General features: G+C 39.8%; 1 protein-coding gene across 2 annotated transcripts in view; it reads right to left on the reverse strand.

Moving 5' to 3' along the window:
- LOC141794799 (acetyl-coenzyme A synthetase 2-like, mitochondrial) overlaps positions 1–15960 on the reverse strand; it is a 32723-nt gene extending 16763 nt beyond the window's left edge. The window contains exons 1-8 of one of the 2 annotated variants that reach the window (XM_074675322.1): positions 15411–15955; positions 13190–13286; positions 11353–11552; positions 7194–7369; positions 6959–7111; positions 3716–3863; positions 1754–1891; positions 1027–1119 (exon numbers count right to left, since the gene is read on the reverse strand). In XM_074675322.1, coding sequence (XP_074531423.1) covers positions 1027–1119; positions 1754–1891; positions 3716–3863; positions 6959–7111; positions 7194–7369; positions 11353–11552; positions 13190–13286; positions 15411–15738 — 1333 coding nt within the window. In that variant the 5' untranslated portion in view covers positions 15739–15955. Of the gene's footprint in view, positions 1–1026; positions 1120–1753; positions 1892–3715; positions 3864–6958; positions 7112–7193; positions 7370–11352; positions 11553–13189; positions 13287–15410 lie in introns of both variants that reach the window. The other variant, XM_074675323.1, reaches the window with a different exon arrangement.
- Between the last annotated feature and the right edge of the window lie 2182 nt (positions 15961–18142).

Genomic DNA, 18142 nt, shown 5'->3' on the forward strand with positions numbered 1-18142 from the left:
TCAGTCCTGGACCCTGTGGAGGTGGAGACTGGCTGACTGGAGAACGATGGACAAGCTGTCAGCATCTATTTTCTTATGGACCTTTTTGCACTTTCTATGCACTTTCTCACTTTTGTTTTCTTGGTTGCTGCTGTGACTCCTCCTGAATTTCCCCTCAGTGATAAATAAAGTATTTTCTATTGTATTGTATTGTATTCTATCTGCTACAATAACCCAGTTCCTATACATTAGCAGCTATAAAAGGTCCTAAAATGTACCATTTCAAGCACAAAGTTTTAATGAAATACTTATTTTTTGGCCTCTAAGTCCCACCAGGGAATGAATGTGTTGCGTGTTTCTGAAGCAGACTTGTTCATATCTCTCCTCCGGACTTTTTAAACGAAGTCAGATTTGGATCACACTTTGTGTTTATCTATCACAGCTCTTCAGTTGCGGTTCAGTCTCTGTCCCCCTAAACCAGTGCTTCCCAACCCTGGTCCTGGAGGACCCCCTGCCCTGCATGTTTTAGATGTTACCCAACTCCAACACACCTGATTTAAATAATCAGCTCGTCATCAAGCTCTGCTCGAGCCTGATAACAAGCCATTTATTTGAATCAGGTGTGCTGGAGTGGGGTAACATCTAGAACATGCAGGGCAGGGGTCCTCCAGGACCAGGACTGGGAAACACTGCCTTAAACTTTCAAACAGCCTCGGTGTACACCACCTCCACTCACCTGATTCACACAACTCTTAAAATCCAACTGTTACTCCATAAAGATCCCTTGAAGCCCGATAAGAAACAGTCTTATATGACTCTTAAAACAGAGAATATGGTTTATTTCCTGTGAGGCTTTTACGAGTCACCAGGAAGGAACAGATCACCTGACGATGATCTGAAACAACGCAGTGACCTGAGAACACAGACTGTGCTGACTGAAGACGTGTTTGGGTATTTTACTGAGGTAATAGTACTGATTCCAAACTCTGTGTATGTGCGTGTGTGTGTGTGTGTGTGTGTTAGCATGTTGACCATAGCAACTCTCACCTGTCTGCCACCAAGTATCCACCAAAGGACATCGTCCATCTCCGACTACATCATGGAACCAGTGCCAGGCCTCGTGATTGATGGGCTCGCCAACTGTACACACACACACACACACACACACACACACACACACACACACACACACACACACACACACACACACACACACACACACACAATGTGGGCCATCAACAGAATGTGTCGTGAAATCATGTGATTTAGTTGAACTTGAGTCCATGCTGGAGTATCGTTTCTGACAACCAACCATGAAACAAGCAGATATTTTTCATTTTTCTGCTGCTAGCAGATTTAATCCTATATTGAAAGCATAAATCGTCTGAGTGAATGAAGCTAAATGCTGCTTATGTTACTAAAATATAGTTTCTAGAGCCACATGTTAAAATGTCAAAGTCACCAGCAGGAACAAACAATGTTGAGAGACTGCTGAAAAATAAACAGTTTTGGTCTCTATAGCTCATTTCCTCACTCATGAATAATGTAAAAGCTTAATTTTTACGCAAGTCATGTTTTTACTTTGATTACAGGATCAAAATGAGATAGATTTAGGGCATAGACTCATTGACTGACAGGTGGGGGTTGTGGATGTTAGTTACATTGCTGTGCTGGGTCCTCAGCCCCACCTCTTTCTAGATGAGTAGGAATGCTGACAGAGTCAGTACTTTCAGAATGAAGGTCCACTTGGATGATGCGATTCAGGTGGCATTACCTGAGCCGAGAGTCCTCAGAGATGAGCGGTCATACTTTTTCACCCAGCTCTCGTCATACTTCAGCAGCAGACGCAGAGCCGTGGGCGCTCCATAAAACTGAGTGATCCTTAAACGCTCCACCGTCTCCCAGTACCTGCCTGAAGGAACACACACAGACACATGCACAAACATGTGAAACACACCATTTCACCTTACTTTACACCTTACATTAAAGGGTGCTCATCTGGTAACGGATCAGACTGATGAACAATGTGATGAATGAGATGCACTGATTCAAGAGTTGAATACATAACTAAAGGTCACATCAGCTCTTTGAGACTTCCTGCTGTGTGAGAGCCCAACCTGTCAGGGCTCAAAGGAAACAGGCAGTAAAACCTCAGAGGTGAGTCAAACAGGCTCTGCTCTACAACTGAGGGGTAATAAACCTACATTAATAAGATAAATGAGTAACCCAACACAGATCACTCATTACTCCACCAACCCTACAAACACATCATATCAGGACCTGATGTAAACCGAGCTGAGCTTACACCCTGAGGGGAGGAGGACATGAAGATCCAGTACATTGATCTGATTCAAGGCTGACAGGCACAGACATGCCTTCAGACACATAAAGAGGTGATGTCAACATAAAGACGCCAGGGGCTCTAATTTCGTAGACCAGGCGCACGGGTAAATCCTGAGTGACATACATTTATTTTGTCTCTTTTTTCTTCGTCTTTTCTCTCCCTCTTTTCTTTGAATTAAATGAAATGAGAGAACCAGATATATACTCAGTATCAGATGTTAAGGCTGTTTATTGTTTAATTGTAAGATGTGCATCAAACTTCCAGCTGCCGTCAGGTTAACTTTCCATTATGACAAACGGCTTTAATCTGACATCAGATGTGACGGGACAGTTAATATAGATATAAATGTATATGCTGGTTCAGACAGTTACATGAAATAGTGATTGCTGTGATTGTTTATTGCATTAAAATGTGCCGGACACTCTGGAAACCTGCCTCTGAGGCTTCGATGACATGTGCGCACATGTGCGCCTGTCACCAAATTACAGCTGCGCAGGGTGCGCTCCCCCTTGCCCCGAGGATAGACCAGGTTGGAGCTGGCGAGCTTTCAGCGCACTTTTTTGGCACGAAATTGTCACTGCGCCAACATGAATCTGCTGACACCTCCCCTTGGTGCGCCGTTAACTCCCCCTGGCGCGCAGTCACACCCATCTCTGCGCAGACGGTCTACCAAATTGTCAAATTGGCAGCGCACGGTGGTGCGCCGCACAAAATTAGCACTGCGCAGGGTGCGCCAGGCTTGCGCCCCCTGCACTGCGCCACAAAATTAGAGCCCCATGTGTCAACACTTTGTGTGGCTTTCTTAACATTTTGTTGGTGGGCAAGACAAATGTAAATCTTTTTGCCTTTGTAGCATTTAGCCTGTCTTTAAAGGGACATTCTCCTCCCAACCAGAGCATCAGTGAAGTCATGGTGAATAAATGTGCAAGATCACCACTTTGTGTGATATATGGAACATTCATAGTGAGCAGGTGACGCTGAAGCTGAGACGAGTTTCTGCTCACCTCAGGTGGTAGGTGTATGATGTTTTCTACTGCTGGGTTTGTGTTTCATAAAAATCTTTATACATTTTTAAGTCACACCTGAAACACTACGCAAAGCTGGGCACTTAATGAGTACCTTAAGATCTGAGAGTCAGGCGTCAACAATGTCTCTGTATGAATGAATAACTGGGCAAATTTCTGACAAATGGAGCAACACTGAAGTCTTTACAGCTCTGTTGTTATCATGAAATTCAGGGCCCACACACAGTTGCCTGTATTATTGCTGTTGTGAAATACGTCAACCTCTACATGCCACAGTTTTTCTGAGTCCTGATTGGCTGTTTGAGTACAGACAGAACTGGAGGTTTGATTCTCCGAGGCATCTCCTCTCTGAGTCATTGGCTCTCACCTGGGTTTGGGTAAACAGGTGTGCTCTCAAACAGGACAGTGGTGGCGCCGTTGCAGAGCGGTCCATACACGACATAACTGTGTCCTGTTATCCAGCCGACATCGGCCACGCAGCCAAACACGTCTCCATCATGATAGTCAAACACGTACTAGAGGACAGATACAGAGACACAAAGGTGAATACAGCTGTCTGCTTGTCACACACAACTGAACAGAAACAAAACTCAGACAATGTTTGTCTGGATTTTGTTCATTGGGACAGTATTTCGGGATATTTCTTTGTAGGGAATGACTAACAAAATATGTTTTTCTGTACGACTTTGGTTCAGGGTTTTTCTGTTTTTCCCATCCCTCTGTTATCTTTATTGCTTCCCCTATCAGGATCTTAGGAGGGTTGGAGCCAATCCCAGCTGGCACTGGACACGAAGCAGGGCACATTTGAACAGGTCTCAAGACCAAGACAGGGCTAACATGTAGAGACAGACGACATCTTCAATCGATGAACCTGGTGAGTATATATATTTCGAGTGTTGGAGGAAGCTGGAGTACCCAACCCAAAGAGCACGCAAACTTCACAAAGAGAGGAAACCAAGGATAGTTTTTCTGTTTTATAATGCATCCCATCATTTGTAAACATCAAACACATCACTTCACACCAGAGTTGGGTGATTAGTTGAAAATTAATCAAAACTTACATTCAGAGCTTCTAACCGATGTAAACCCTGTGTCAATAATTTAAATCCCACAGATTACACAGATATTTACAAAATAAACTGAGATGAATGTGGGATAGCCATGCATTAAGCACAATCATGGTAGAAGTTACAACTAATGAAATTATTGATTTTGACTTTTGCCATAATGTCCCAGCCCTTCTTTGCAAAATGAGGTGGGGCTTTTTGCACATTATTTATATACGACACATACGATTTGAACCAATTGAAATTTTAGGATTTCCCTTTATGGTCACAGACCGATCTTCTAGACTAAAATATCAAACCAGTTTCATCCATTTGATCCTCAACACTCAGTGAGGATCATTTCACATTTGACAGTAAAACAGTAATTTTCTAGGTCAGTAAAATATGATGGGCACTTTTCACATTTAAAACTATACAGTACCAATAACCAGCACCAGGTTAACAGCAGTGGTACTCGACAGTACCAATTTTCAGTATTTTTGTGTGTTTTTATGTATGTAATAATTTGTTTCACAATAAAATCCCAAAGTTTTACAAACATGCAATGCTGTGTTGATTACTGTAACAGAGTCTTTACAGGTCTCCCTAAAAACTCAGTCAGACAGCTGCAGCTGGTTCAGAACGCTGCTGCTCGAGTCCTCACCAAGACCAATGAAGTGGATCACATCAGTCTAGTTCTGAGGTCTTTACACTGGCTCTCTGTTTGTCAGAGGATAGATTTTAAAACACTCCTGCTGGTTTACAAAGCAATGAAAGGATTATGGGACAAAATATATCAATGATCTTTTGATCCCATATGAACCATCAAGACCACTCAGGTCCTCTGGATCAGGTCTGCTCTCAGTCCCCAGAAACAGAACAAACATGGAGAGGCAGCATTCAGCTTCTATGCTCCAAATATCTGGAACAAACTCCCTGAGAATATCAGGTCTGCTGAAACTCTGAGCTCCTTTAAATCCAGGTTGAAGATTCACCTTTACACAGCTGCTTTTTATAGAGCATTTTAACAAATCATTTTGATATCTTTTCTTAAAAAATGAAAAAAAAAATCTATCTTAAAATCTGTTTTAAAATCTGTTTTAACCTTTTCTTTATCTTATTTTGTTTTATTAAATCTTATCCATTTTAATCTGCTTTTGAATTGAATTTTGTTTTCTTTCAATTGGCTCTGTCTGTAAAGCACTTTGAATTGCCTTGCTGAAATGTGCTATATAAAGAAACTGGCCTTGCCTTCATGTCTAGTATGGAAAATAACCTACTCTTCCACTTCCCCACAGTCACAATGATGGGTTTAGGTACCGAAACATGGTAGCACTTTATTTTACGTGAATCGGTACTACAGACAGATGTTGGTCAGTATCTATAAAAGTACCTAATTTGGTTCCCATCCTTAGATCTGAGCTCTAAATGCAGTCAAAACTTCTCTTCCTGTTCTAATAGTTAAAGTCTGACCAACAGGAGAGCATTAATGTGAGAACAACACGTTTAGGTTGGGTTTCCTCTTCGTTTTTATTTTGCACTTTGTAAATGCTCCATTGTGTGTCCAGATTGCAGAACGGCATGTTCTAATCAGGCTGTAGCTCACATTTGACCTGACTGTGGTTGGAAAGAGGTTTCACTTAATTTTTCACTGAGTAACTGCTGTTGTAAAATGTAGCAAAGCACAAAACTTTACTCTAAAAATACTGGTTTAAAGCTTCTCAGTAACTGTAACTAAAGTAAAAGTAATCAGTTACTCTCACATCTGTACTACAGTCAGTTGACTCCAGTAAAATCCTGCAGAATAAGTGGTGTTAAGCCATTTCTGCGGATGTCCTGTAAACTGGTAGTGCTCAGAGTGAACAGTCCTGTTTGGAGCTGGGAATGTGAAGTTATTCTGATCAAAAACAAATGCTTGAAATGCTTGAAGAGTGGATATGAGATGCCTAGCAACTCCACATCCCCCTCTGTGCCTGTGTCTGTCTCTCAGTGTTTCTGGCCCTGGCGTGGACCCAGCCGTCCTTGTCTTTTTCAGATAAAGCAGCTTTTGTTTTGTTGTTTCATCCAAACAAGCAAGGAGCCAACCCCCCAGCACCCTGAGCCAATAAGCTGCTTTAGAAATTAGCACTGATAAATATTTGGCAGAGATGGAGTTTGGGGGTTATTATGGTTTGTGTTTTTATTCAATTATCATCATAAACATCATGTCAATCCCTGCAAACACACATGCAGAGGGAGCAGATGTTTCTGCCTGTCAATCAGAAAGAAAAGCTAATTTAGAGCTTTGGGGGCAGATTTGGGCTGCGTCCTCCCCGTGCTGCTTCCCACTCTGAGGACAAACAGCAGCGTTTCTGTTCGGCCTGTTGTGCAACTTCTCTTTGTCTTCGCATCCTCATTAAAACCCCAACACGCCCTGAGAGGAGCAGCTCGGGTGTTAAACAAGGGCGCTCATGAGGAGGAAGAGGCTGAGGTTTATTCTCACTGACACATTTAAATATCTGAAAACTGAACTCCAACAAGTCAGCGAGCACATCGTCTCCCTGAGCAGATGAGCCTGTCCATACCTGGTGTGTGAGAGAGGCGTAGAGCAGGTATCCGGCCTGTGTGTGGACGATGCCTTTAGGTTTCCCTGTGCTGCCTGAAGTGTAGAGGAGAAACAGCAGATCTTCACTGTCCAGAGGCTCTGCAGGACAGACCGCAGGCTGACGGGACATCTCCTGCAAGAGTCAACATCTTCTTCAAGTTACTGACAACACTACTGCAGGCTGTGTGTGTGTGTGTGTGAGTCGTATATTTTACCTCCTCCAGGGGGACATCCAGCTGTCCCATGGCAGCTGGTGTTTCCGTCCTCTGAGAGACAAACACGTGTTGGACAGTCGGGCAGCTTTTCACCGCTGTGTCCACAGTTTGCTTCAGGGGGATCCGCCGCCCGCCCCGCACACCTTCATTGCAGGTGACCACAGCTTTACACTGAGCTGTTGAAGCACACACACGCACACCTGACATAAGCAGACTGCGGCCTTTCACTTCATTTTCACATAAATCATTTCATTTCATCTTTAAGAACAGGTCACGTGGCCTGACAGCTGACAGGTCAGCACACTGACTCAGCTTCACTCCTTCATGCTCCACTTCTCCTGCTGCTCAGCTGACTGTGAAAACACCATGTTTGGGGTTGTAGTCGCACTGTTTCCAAAACACACACGTCCTTGGGCAGCCAGTCTGTCCTCCACAGAAAGCAGCTCACTTTATGGCTGCATGTGTTAGAGGAGGAGCAAAGCATTCAGCCCACAGCTCTGACTGTAGAGATACTTTAATCAACAGAGCTGAAGCACACCCTTACGAAAGAAAACTATATGTACCAATATATTTTTTGAAATGTATTGCAATTAGTGCTGTCAGGCGATTAAAAAAAAATTAATGTAATTAATTACAGGATTTGTAATTAATTAATCTAATTAATCGCATTTTAATCTCATATCTGCTTAAGGTCCCAAAATAAAGAATTTGAATTCCAGGACATTAAAATTACATCAAAAGACAATAAAAAAACATTTAAAAATAAGCTGGGAATATATACGACACATTTTTTCGGTACCCCGAGGCATAAGGAACATATGAAAAAAGTTGTATGGTTCTATCTTTACAAAATCTACACAGTCCTGCACCTAAGATAAGCTGTTTTGATTTTTAGGATGGTTTTTTGCTTCTGTTCTCATTTTTACTCAACGTGGACTCAATTTTCACTGCAATATGAACTTCTATACTTCTATGAGGTCAGGAGAACCAGGGCTAAAGGCTAAAAACTGAGAGGAACTATGTACAAAACACTTAATTCAAGTCTTGGATCAAAGAAAAGTGAAGTATATTCATTTTTACAAGCTCTGAACACACAAACTGTTGCTCATTGGTGCAGAGCAGCCCCAAGCTCGAACAGAACGCCAGGAAGATGGAAGGAAATTTTCTAAAAATTTCTTAAGATTTAAATACAGGACATATATTTATCATTCAGGGCTTGTTTAATGCAGTAAAGAGTGTAGAATTATCTGTTTTTTACAGAATTGAGCTAGAGCAAACGGTTGATTTTCTGCAGATTTTCAAAAAGGACATGTGAATAAACGAGATGTGGACGGCAGTCTCACAAAAATCACTCTCGCTTCCCCCCAGTTTAAAGCGTGTTGCTGAAGTCAAGTGTGATACATTCAGGGACCATCAGAAAAAAGAAAATAAGTGTGTCCTTGAACGCCCCGCGGGTTTGGGATCCAGATTAATCTGCGTTTTTATAACGCGTTAATTTGCGGTGTAATTAATTAATCTAATTAACGCGTTAAAATGACAGCCCTAATTGTAATATATTGTAATTCATTATTTTTCCAATATATTATATGTTTGATATACATGGAAAAATATATTGATGGCACATATACAATATATTATATATTTATGAAATATATTGCAATATATTGTAAAATATACAAATGATTGCCGCTTTCCATATATTGCAATAAATAAGAAAATATAAATACAAAATCTCATATATGGGAATATATTACCTAATATATGACATGATATTTTCCAATATGCTGCAATATATTTTTCTTTCGTAATGGCAGATTGAGGTGATGAGAACCAAACCCAGCCCCAAACCAAAGTTTATTCTCTAAAGTGTTTTATACAACACAGATTCTTTCATTCGCAAAGTTCTTACTCAAACAATGGATTGGCTGCATACGCTTGTTTCTTGGGTGTCACTTCTTACAGGACAAAGCTCAAGAAATGTACAAAATTTAAACACCAACATCAGCTAATGCTAACATGAGTTTACATTATTTTCACTGACTCACTTTTAGATGTTAGCTTGCAGTTTTTTTTGCAATGTATGAGGTATGTGTCATCAGTGAAGCTGTGTTTCAACTGGAGGAACTTTCCACTGAAACTACATTAATTTTGAAAATTGGAACTAGGGTCTAAATTTGGTCCTGGGGGATAAACTATTACCCATGAAAATGTCCCTACCTGGGAAGTAGTACTCCTCAGAGGCTCAGGAACTTTGGGAGGGGGTCTACAAGCTAAACATTTCTGATTGGTGGAGCCCCCACTGTGCTGTTATTTCCCCCTTGCTTCATCCACAATAAGGCTCCGTTTACACAAGAATGTTTCATCTAAAAACGTTAAAATGCAGTGAAAACAATCTGCGTTTGCACGGAAACGCTGAGGGACTGAAAACTCTGTAGTAAGCATGCCAGGCCTGTAGTTGGCGCTATAATGGTCTTGTCCAGAAGCAGCTTTTGGGAGATCTCCACCAAAGTAGGGTTGAGCTATTCATCTGGTGTATTGAAAAATGCTAAGAGCAGAAGTGGAGCAACAGATGCTCATTTTGTTGAAAGACAGTCAGCAGATTCAGCAGATTGAGCAGCACAAACACAACATGGTAGTCCGCGACAATCGTAACAACGGTACTGTTGTCTTCTTGTATGCGTGAAGCACAAAGCGGAGTGTGACGTCAGTGTTTCCACTGAAAACGCCGGCTTATTGTTTACACGGCAACGGTGTCGGCAGCCTTTCAGAAAAATCCCACTCTGTTTTCAAAAGTTTGCGTTTTAGGTCGACTGAAACGCTGTTTCCGTGTACCGTGTTCCGTGGCCGAAACGCAACAAAATTTTTGCGCTTCACCCTAAAACCGTTGTTGTGTACACGGCCCCTGACTTGATTGGAGGACTCCCAAACAATCATCTGCTTTCAGCCTGATGGTGTGACCGTGTGACTGTGTCTCCACAGAACATCTCGGTCTGCTCAGCCTCTTTGGGGAGAACAAACGCAGAAATCCAAACCATGAACTTCAGCACACGGGGTCATCTCTACCACATCATTAAGCTGTGCCTTTGGTTGATCGGCAGACATAACAGGACACCTTAGTAAACCACAGTTTACGGAGGAAGGACAAGGCTGAAGAAGAGTAGAAACTTCTGTGTTAACTGTAGAGCAGCACATGTCCTGAGTTTTGGAGGTGCACTTGGGAGTGGGACTTAGAAACGACAGTAATTCAGAACCTTTCGGCTCACATACAGCTGCAGTCTGCATCACTCACCATCAAGACTTCTCTACCTTACTGAAAGCTGGTGCAGTGTTCAGCACATGTGTCAGGGTGGTAATGTTTAGCATTAGTTGGCTAAAATGATTTCAAAGTAATGTCAAAACTCACTCTTGGTGTTCGTGGTACAGGTTGATTTTCATACAACACACAGCTTTTCCTTTGATGGAGGCTAAAGGGTTGGACAGCTGCAGTTCTCTTCATGTCCACCAGGCCCTGACTTGGTACATTTCTGACTTTTCTAAGGTTTAATTCAGAAGCTCTGTAACATTTCACGAACTAGAAAAGCACCCAGAAAGCGCAGACCTCCCCCAAGCATATCGTGATTGTCACCTTTAGTCCTACTTTAATGTTATACTCCCTTTCAGCAGACTGTCTGCTACAATTTGCTGTTAGTTGCAGGTTTGTACGATAATTTGTTTCCTGACAGTGTTGAAAATTATGAAGACCCAGTACATATTTCATATTCCAGATCTTAGTATCCAGAATATTGTCAGGATCTGGATCAAACTTTTATATCTGTCAGAAATTATGGTGACCTTGTCTTGTATTGTTTCGCAAAGCAATTCGACCATTTATGGGTGGAGTTATATACACATATGGTGAAAACAGCCCTAGCTCACAGTGAGAAAGAATCCTTTAAAAAAAAAAAGTCCTGGATCCAGACAGTGATCCAGATCACCTCCAAAATTAAATCACTTCTCCCTTATCCCATTTTGAACATTTCCTGAAAATTTCATCAAGATCCGTTTCTTACTTTTTGAGTTATGTTGTTCACAGACAGACAAACAAACAACAAACAAACAGACAAACTGTCCCAAAAACATGACCTCCTTGTCGGTGGTAACAAACTATAGTGTGACTCACCATCCTGGATCCTGCCAGCCAGAGCCTCTGAGCTGAAGCCTGCAAACACCACGGTGTGCACTGCACCAATACGGGCACACGCCAACATGGCTGCCACTGCCAGCGGCGACACCGGCATGTAAATGGCCACCCTGTCCCCTTTCTGGATCCCATGGCTCTTGAGGGTGTTGGCGATGCGGCAGGTCGTCTCGAGCAACTCTCTGCGTAAAGAATACAGAGGTGATGATGATGATGGTGATGATGGTGAAACATTTTACTGCCTTTGTTCAGCTGTGCTTTAATTTCTGAAATGGTTTTAAGTGATTTATATACCATAAAAAGGTCTTTATAGGGAACAGTATGGGGCAATGATTGTAAAGTTGCACACACTGCAAATACCAACAACATTTCTCCACATTTAGCTCTAAAACATCACTTTTTCTGCAGATTTAGAGAAATATTTGTGAAATAAATTTGTCAAATATTATACATAAATGTTGAATATTTTATCTAAATGTTGAATGTTATTTATAAATATAAATGAATGTCCTGATTCAAAATATTTTGGTATGTTTCTAAACATTAAGTTTCAGTCTAAATATTTAGCTAAGACTAAAAATGTATCAAAGATTTAAAAATCTTAAGCAAAATTTTCTAAATATTTACCAAAATTTCTAAATATTTAGACAAGATTTCTAAATCTTGATCAAAGATTTCTAAATTTTCTCTACGATTTCTACACATGAAGTCAAGATTTCTAAATATTTATCTAATATGAAAATTTACACTTTCGCCCCCGGAAGTATCAAAATAAAAGTTTGAGGAAGTGATCCAGCGAAGCAGATTTTGAGAAAGTCAAACACAGGTGGTTAAATCAGCCGTTATAAAATAAAGGTACCAAGTGCTGTGATGGCGCTCTTGAAGATCCTGTAGCCGACATCGAAGAAGAAGAGCTTGACATTCTCAAACTCGCTTCCCCAAACTTTTATTTTGGTGCTACCTGGCGGGCGGGAGTGTGAATTTGCATATTAGATTAATATATAGAAATTGTAGCTAAATATTTAAATCTTTTTTTTTTTAATATAAAAAAAAAATCTAGAAATCTTAACTTTATATTTAGAAATCTCAGCAAATATCTTGAAATCTTTGCAAACGACTTATAAATCTTGTCTAGATATTAAGAAATCTTTGCAAATATTTAGAAATCTTTGCTCAAGATTTTTAAATGTTGATTTGGAAACCTCGATCAAATATTTCTGAACTTTGATAAATATTTAGAAATATTTAGAAACATTTAGAATTTTTCTCTTATGACTTATAAATCTTTGATAAATATTTAGTCTTAGCTAAATATTTGGAATGAAACTAAATGTTTAGAAATGTAGCAAAAAATTTAGAATCAGGACATTTATTTATATAATTTATTAATAACATTCAACATTTAGATAGCACATTTGAGAAATAAAGTTTATAAATATTTCTCTAAATCTGCAGAAACAGTGATGTTTTAAAGCTTAATGTGGAGACATGTTGTTACTTGTAGTGTGTGCAACTTTACAATGGGTGCCCCATAGAACAGGAGCATACAAGACACAGGTCCATAAAACCTCCTCTGTCTCTGCTGTCTGGCGTTAGTAATAAAATTAACAAAACAAAAGCAGTTAATGTCATTTACACAGTCTCAGGCCAGAGCGCCCAAAGTGTTGATTACTGACAGAGAAAACTGCTGTGATAAGATAAAGATCAGCGTCATCTGCGTACAGAGGAAGGGTACAGTTAACAATAAAACATTAAATACTGATAAGAGTGAGGTTATATAGTCCTATAGAGGAGGACACAACATTTAAACATCAGGTACCTGTAGGTGACCTTCACCTCAGTGCCCGGCTCATCACGCTCCCAGATCAGAGCCACTCGGTCAGGATGTCTCTCAACATGGACGTCCAGACAGTTCACTAACACACAAATAAGAGAAATAAAACCTCTCACTTTAATTCTCGATACATTCCTCATACTGGTACATTTTCAAATGCACTCATAAATTATTTTTTCCTGTCTGTGTTTTACATACATACTCAACATTTGTTGATGTTTTTCTGTCTGTTCATTTGTAGCTTTAAAAATCAGTAAACAATGAAGAAAATCCCTGTTTCCTTTCTCTTTCTGTGAAAAAAACGTCCCTTGCTACCCGCTTATTGTTCATACAGTACACGTCGCGTTGAAGACTTCCTTGTCATCATCTCAGTGGTGTTGAAACTGGCACATGATCCTGATGGAAACTGTCTTCATTTATACCCTGATTGAAAATTAATCCTCAAATGGGTTTAAGGCTGAAGATCCTGTTTTATGTCTCACGCAGCAGGTTTATAAAATAATTTATGTAACAAGAGAAAATCAGATCAGATCAGACACAATACAAGTAATCCAGCCGTCTTTATTGGAATATTATTGGATTATTATCAGGGACAGAAAAACAACAGTAGGGGATAAAGACACATCTCACTCTCTGCAGAGACTCTTTGGACTTTCAGGCTGGATACACCCACTGTCTCTTCATTACATTTACTGTTAGTCCCAGTTTATTCTCAGCCTTTCTTCAGTTATTCTTTAAATGTATTCTGACCAAAAGATAAAACATGTTGTTAAAAATGAAACTTATGCTCTAGTGCAAAAATATGCTGTCCCAGGGTGTCCACTAGGGGCAGTCTCAAAAAGCCACAGAATCCTGTAAACATGCACACTGTCCCTTTAGTTCCCAGGTAACAGATTACAGGCTTATCAGGCCAAAACAAATCCTTATTTTTCTTTTACCAGTGTTTTAGAAAACCCTTATTTCAGCTCCAGTGTGAAACATTTCATTTTAGCTGCTGTCTCTTTAAAATCCCCGCTCCACAAACCCCCTTCTCCCTGATTGGCCGGCCCTCTAGAGGCCTGTCAGGGGTGGACCTTGGTGTTTGAGGCCTTGCTATAACATGTACAGAGCATTTTGATCGGGTTACAGACAGATTCAGGAATTTCTAAAACATACAAATATGTGGGGGGTTGAAAATTAGCACAGGTTTAATCATCCAGCTTTATTACATCATATCTGTTTAAAACGTGAGGAAAAAAAACTGAAAAGAATGACTCCTCTAACTTCCCATGAAGTTAAAAACAGCTTTTCATAAAGTATTGAAAACTCAAAAGATACAGTCACTTTTATTTTTATGGGTGAAGCCTGTAGCTGCTCCCCTTTCTTCAGTTTTTCCTCATTTTGGGGGTGCTATTTTATTTTTCTTCCTTGTTGTAATCATGTTTAGTTACAGATCTTTCCCTTCATGTTCTCATCATAAAATGACTCAGCAGACATCTGAAGGCTATAACTTTTAGGAAGAAGATCTACTGCTACGTGACGGCTGAGTGTTAATTTTACACTCAGTTTATGATGTCAAAGAATACTGCAATCACAGCAGGAAGTCGTCAAGCTTTAACTTGTTTTAGATTTGTTACATCTTAACTACGATTGTTACCTCCTCCTCCTCCAGTGGCCTGTTTATCCTGTTTTTATTATAATAACTGTAACAATGTTAGATGGGCAATTACAGGGATCAGGTTTTTCCATTCAAGGATCCTCTTCATTTTAATTTTACCTTAAATCTGATCTGTTGAATCCAGTGCTCCTTTTGATGACATTTCAAACTGACTGAAGCCAGAAAAATCCTTCCTTTTTTTCTTCAAATGTGTACACTTTTTGTCTCTTTGGCTTCATGTCAAACCAACACCATGCTAAAAAAAAAAAAAAAAAAAGAAAAAAAAAAGGGGCCTAATGGGATAGATAACTGCACTGAGGTTACACCCCTCCAGGTTAATTAAAGGGTTATTACAAACTGATATTGTATCATAAAGTAGGCCACAGCTGTGTCTCTAGTGAGTGAGGTTTGAGATGAGGATTAAATACAGTCTGTCTCTGCAGCAGCAGCAGGTGTGTTCACAGTTATATTGATTGTTGATTGATTAGGTCACCTCAGTGGTTAGTGGACGGTGTGTTTATTTACAGCCTAAAGTTTTTATGTATTTGTTTATTCCGGACTGTTTCTCACCGGACACGTTGAGCTTCCCCCCCAGGAACCAGCTGATCTTCCCGCTGCGGAGCTCGCAGTCTCGGACCCGCTGAAACGGTTCGACCCAGCGAAGTCTGTCCTTGGCGGCGGATCCCCAGAACTGGTCCGGATCAGTCAGCGAGAGCTGGTACAGGTCCCGATGGGACAGTCTGGAAAGCCGTGTGCTCCACGTCCCCGGTGGCGGAGCACAAGACGACAGGAACCTGTGCTGTCCCGGACCGGTCCTGGTCTGACACAGCCCCGAGGTCCTGTAGTGGCTCAGGAGGGTCTTGATGAGTCTGGTCCCTCTGCTGCTGGGAGCAGCCATGTTGATCGTGTGCCTTCAGGAGTGTGAGTGACACACCTCTACACAGTCCTAACCTCTGTCACTCTATCTCTCCCAGGTGAGAAGGGTCGGAGGAACTTTAGCGCGAGCATGAGTCACGTGACCGTGTCGTGAAGGTCTTTATCACCTGTTTGTGTCAGGGTGAATCCTCAGACAGCTCTTGCACCCAGAGGAACCTCATGGTTTATCTAAGTCAAATAATAAATAAATAACAGGTGGAAGGGGAAGTTGAGTACGGAAGCCCACTTCAGAGAGTTGGTCATAAAAATGAGAAAGTATCTCAGGATAATGAGATACAAAGTCATAACAAGAGATACTGCGTCATCATAATAAGACATCAAGTCATAATACAGAGATAAGAATTCATAAACATTTGATTTTATGTCACAAGTTTGAGATACTTGGTCATCCCTATGACTGTTTTTATTGGGGTAGGTTACATTTTTAAAAGAAATGTATTATTATTATTATTATTATTATTATTATTATTATAATTATTATTGTTATTAATGTTTAACATTTATGTATTACCTGGCAGAAACAGGCTCCCATAGAAGATAAATCAAAGAAAAAGTTATTATATACTAGAATGCGATGGGTCAAAGTTCACTCCAATCTGCAATGCCCTTAAGTTCAGGAGACTTGGTGAAAAAAATCTAAAAGTAATAAAAAATATTTTACTTTTCCTACATTTTTTTTTAATATTTACATGTTTTAAATGTTAAGCTGTCTTTTTTGAGTTATTGAGTAAATATAAAAAATTTGAATGTTCCAATTTTTTTATTTTCCACCTCACAGGTGTTAAGGTTATTTTTACCCTCTCATCATCGCAAACTTCTACTTGATGTTTTCAGTTGTTTCATATAATTAATGAGGAGGAACACTAATGTCTGGATGACATAGAGAAATCTCTCATTCACACCCATTTGATTACGTAATCTCATGACTTTTAACCCAATACATCCAGAAATCCAACAATTCCAGAGTACAGATAAGGCAACATATGTTTCTGGGGTCACATGAAGCCTGCATTTTGAACAGAAGAATAAATAAATATAACACCCTGCTCTTGTTCAGGAAAAAGGCCACATCATAATATGAAACTCCAATTACCAACAGTTCTGAGAGCTGGTGCCACCTGTAGGTCAGCCAAGGAACTGCACTCTGAAAATCTAATCAGGATCAATTAGTTTGATTATCTATCTGCTTGACTATAAAGGGAAAACAGTTAGATGCTGAAACTTGACTCCACTTGATGTCAACAATCTCTCTTTTGGAGAAATTTGATTTATGTATTTTCACCCTTTAAACGGCATTATCAATGTCTTTTTAAAGAGTGTCTTGCCCAATGGATAAAGAGCTGTTAAGGCAGTTATTAAACTGAGAAAACAAAGACAAATAAAAAACACAGCTATGAGACTAAACTCTCCAATCAGGTGTGTGTGCCTCGTTCTTGTCCTCCCCCGTCTGTCACTGTATGTTCTTAGATGAGATGTAACTGGAATGTAATTTTGTTGCTTTGAACTGTGTGTAATGACGAATAAAGCTATCATCATCATCATTATCATCATCATAATCATCATCATCATCATCATCATCATGCATAGGGGGATTAAAAATGTACAAAAATATTTCCTTACACTGAAAAAAGAACAAAATGCCACTTGTTCAATAATATATATATATATATATATATATATATATATATATATATATATATATACATATATAAAATATATAACCAGTGTGTTAAAGCAAAATGTAATGTGGTTTATTTCTTGAAACATGTTTGTGTCTTTAAAAATATTTTAATATTGCTCTATTTTTGATGAGTCCCTTCGTGTATGAAGTTTTGTGATTAACAAAATGTTTTTTCCTATTCATTAAATTTTTCTTGCACCTACTATTTTTGTGTTTTGTCAAATGTTTTATTACATTCACAACATTTTAGAGCAGCTGAAACATTGGGCCACTGTATATAACCATTTATTATATGTTCAGTTATAGGGTAGTAATGATGCTCACGTAAAACAAATAGTGATCAAACTGATAGTGTTTGGAATCATGGATAATTACTAAAAGTAATGAATAAAACGAACAGAGGCTGCACAGATGAGCGCAAACAGAGGATTTTAATGCATTCCTCTTTATTAAAGCTGTTTGTTTTTTTTAAATTGAACCCTTTAAGTAGATTAAATTAGCGCTGGCTGAACCTGCAGCTGGAGGCAGATTACTCTGGATCTATTGTTGTTGTTTGTTACTAATGATGATGTGAAACATGCAGATCAACAGCTGGAAACTGATCCCAGTGCAGCTTCATGTCAGAGCTAAAGTAATGAAGTATTCATTTACTGACCATAACAGAGGTGTGGTGCCAGCTCTGAGA

Source organism: Halichoeres trimaculatus, unplaced genomic scaffold (assembly GCF_033239565.1).
Source record: "Halichoeres trimaculatus isolate MK-OKI-2021-1 unplaced genomic scaffold, fHalTri1.1 fHalTri1_scaffold_8, whole genome shotgun sequence".
Classification (NCBI taxonomy): Eukaryota; Metazoa; Chordata; class Actinopteri; order Labriformes; family Labridae; genus Halichoeres; species Halichoeres trimaculatus.